Genomic DNA, 2500 nt, shown 5'->3' with positions numbered 1-2500 from the left:
GTGAGTTTTTTTTTTTACATTTAAAATGCGGGCACTGTGGCATATTAAGTGTGAACTTAATCAACATAATTGAGCTCCCTAAACGCCACTCCTGCAACAGTAGTCTCTTGAGTCACAGCAAAGATTGGAACTAGCGACTCGAAAATGGATCAACATCCGTTTTCTGGACATGTTTTGATTCAAGGCAAGAGACTTCAAACAAGAAGCCATATGTTAAGAGTGCAGCATAGTTGTCTGCCCTGCAAGGTAACAGCTAATCTGTTCAGCCATTTGAAAAAAGAAAAAAACGGCAATTATTTCTCATTAAATGCACTACGAACAATGACTGCGGTCAGGCCAGCCTAAAGTCAAAAAGTTTAAATTAAACTAGCCAACACAACGATTGTTCATACTAAGCATTACAGTAGCACCCCGGTGCCAACTTCAAAATAAAAGCCTAAAATGGCATTGATGTCCAATGTATTATATTAATATGTGAGGCTTTAATTTTGAAGTTGGCCCTCGAAGCACACTGGCGGCGTGTTACGTAACGTAAACTATTAACAATCGTTGCTGCTGCCTTGACTACAACTGGAGGCTGACTTGACCGCAGTGAAAAACACTGGGAGTAAATAGAGAGGGAAACCACAACTGTTGACTTCCTTGCTGTTTGCAACCACAAGTGTTCAGCAGAACAAAGGAGCCGTGCCCGTCCTTGACAATTCATTATATTGACGGGGATTTGCAAATGAAAAGTCGGTGCTTGGAACCTAATGTTATTGCCTTTTAACGGCATTTGCTTCTATTAAATTGCAATTCCTGATTGCACTATGTAAACGGATATTTATTCAGTTAGCCCTTGGTCAATTTGAATTTCTTAAATATATATTTTGAAATTTCCCATCATTTATTCTTATTTAAAGATTCATTTTGTACTGAAAACTGTTTATATATTGTTTGTTGAAAAGTAATGCAATAAAAATAAAGATTGTTTTTTTGTCCTTAACATGAGGAATAATCGTGATTACAATATTGATCCACATAATCGTGATTGTTCTTTTGGCCATAATCGTGCAGCCTTTTTTTACGGTGCGCTATTTAGGTAGGCCGTTCCATCTACCACGGTTTACTGTACCGTGCTAATCAAACCGTACCACCTGGTGGAAATGTGGCTTTACAGTAAGTGTTCCTGTGATGGCTGGATCAAAGTGTACCTCCTACACAAATAATGCGTCCCAGAAGAATCCTGATCGAGAACTTGTTGGTGGGGGAATCTGTCAGAGTCATAGTAGTAAGGCGGTCGTTGAGGTGTCGGTTGAACAGGGCCGGGCGGAGAAGCTTTGGAGAATACAGAGGAACCATTTACATATCTCCGGCGTGAAATCCCATCAGCAGTCTTTGTTCTCCAGAGACAGCTGCGCCGCAGCACGATGTAGCTCAGCGCTCGCCCGCCGATGCGCGGGTAAGGGCGGGGCTATGGAACTCTGGTAAGCTGACAGAGGGGGGCTGTCCACTTCTCCAGGCACATCCTCCTCTGTCTCCATACGCCCGTTGCTCTGGCGGTCCCTCTGCTCCTGCGGCCGGACTTTCTTGTCGTCGGACTCCTCCTGCGAGGCCTCCATGCGTTGGTCTTCGCTCCAGCGCCTCTTGAAGCGCAGCTTGAGGGGGATGCACTTGGTTTGCGGAGGCGGATTCGGGGGAGGGCTCGAGTCCGCCGACTCGCCGGGCTCGGTCTTGAGGGCGGGCGGCCCACGGTGCGCGCTGGAGTAGCCGTGTTGCGAAGCCAAGAAGGGCGTGAGGCCGGGCGGAGGTGGGGCGGGAGCTTTGAACACATCTTCATCCAGGTCCTCGTCAGGAAGTGACGGGTGGGCGGCCGAGTCGTTAGACACGAGGTGGTGGTGGTGGAGGTGGCGGTTTGGAGCTCTGGACAGGCGATGCGCAAAGAGCTCAAAGTCTTCATCTCGCTCATCGGGGTCTTCATCGCTAATGTCGGTCACCTCCACCTCTTCTTCCGATTCGATGTCTGAGATGGGCTCCACCTGGAATCAGATTACGTTTGAGAAACACGAAACACACATTCAAGGATCTTACCAACATCAATGACTTAGATTCAATACAGTAAACTACAGTAAAGGAATGGGGACCGAGCCCTGCCGGGAATAATGAAAAAAACTCAAGTAAGTGACGTTCCCCCAAAATATTGCCTGTAATATAAACCATAAATATACCACAAACTATGATGGAAACCAATCTTATATTAACCTTAAAAATAATCATGACTTTACCTTTTCGCAGTTTCTGTGGAACCCATCCTCTGCAATTCACTGAAAAATGCCCTTATTTTTGTTTTTGTTTTTGTAAATATATATATATATATATTTCTCTTTCTATAATGCCTTAATGCGCCACAAGCTGCTGCCAAAGCCCTGGGTGATGGGAAATTAGTAATTGTCAAAGAAGTATGTTGAAATAGTCCATCTAGACTGTTCTTAGGGTGTCTTGGGACTTTGCCTAGTCCTTT

At 45.2% G+C, this 2500-nt stretch overlaps 1 protein-coding gene across 1 annotated transcript in view; it reads right to left on the bottom strand.

The window, feature by feature from the left end:
* Window positions 1-2500, bottom strand: part of erfl3 (Ets2 repressor factor like 3) — a 98916-nt gene that overhangs the window by 2569 nt on the left and 93847 nt on the right. Inside the window, exon 5 of the mRNA XM_061775856.1 lies at window positions 1-2018. This exon is cut by the window's left edge and continues 2569 nt beyond it. Coding sequence (XP_061631840.1) covers window positions 1368-2018 — 651 coding nt within the window. The 3' untranslated portion in view covers window positions 1-1367. The remainder of the gene's footprint in view (window positions 2019-2500) is intronic.

The sequence above is a fragment of the Phyllopteryx taeniolatus genome, chromosome 6 (genome assembly GCF_024500385.1).
Source record: "Phyllopteryx taeniolatus isolate TA_2022b chromosome 6, UOR_Ptae_1.2, whole genome shotgun sequence".
NCBI lineage: Eukaryota > Metazoa > Chordata > Actinopteri > Syngnathiformes > Syngnathidae > Phyllopteryx > Phyllopteryx taeniolatus.
This window is presented reverse-complemented; position numbering and strand designations above follow the sequence as displayed.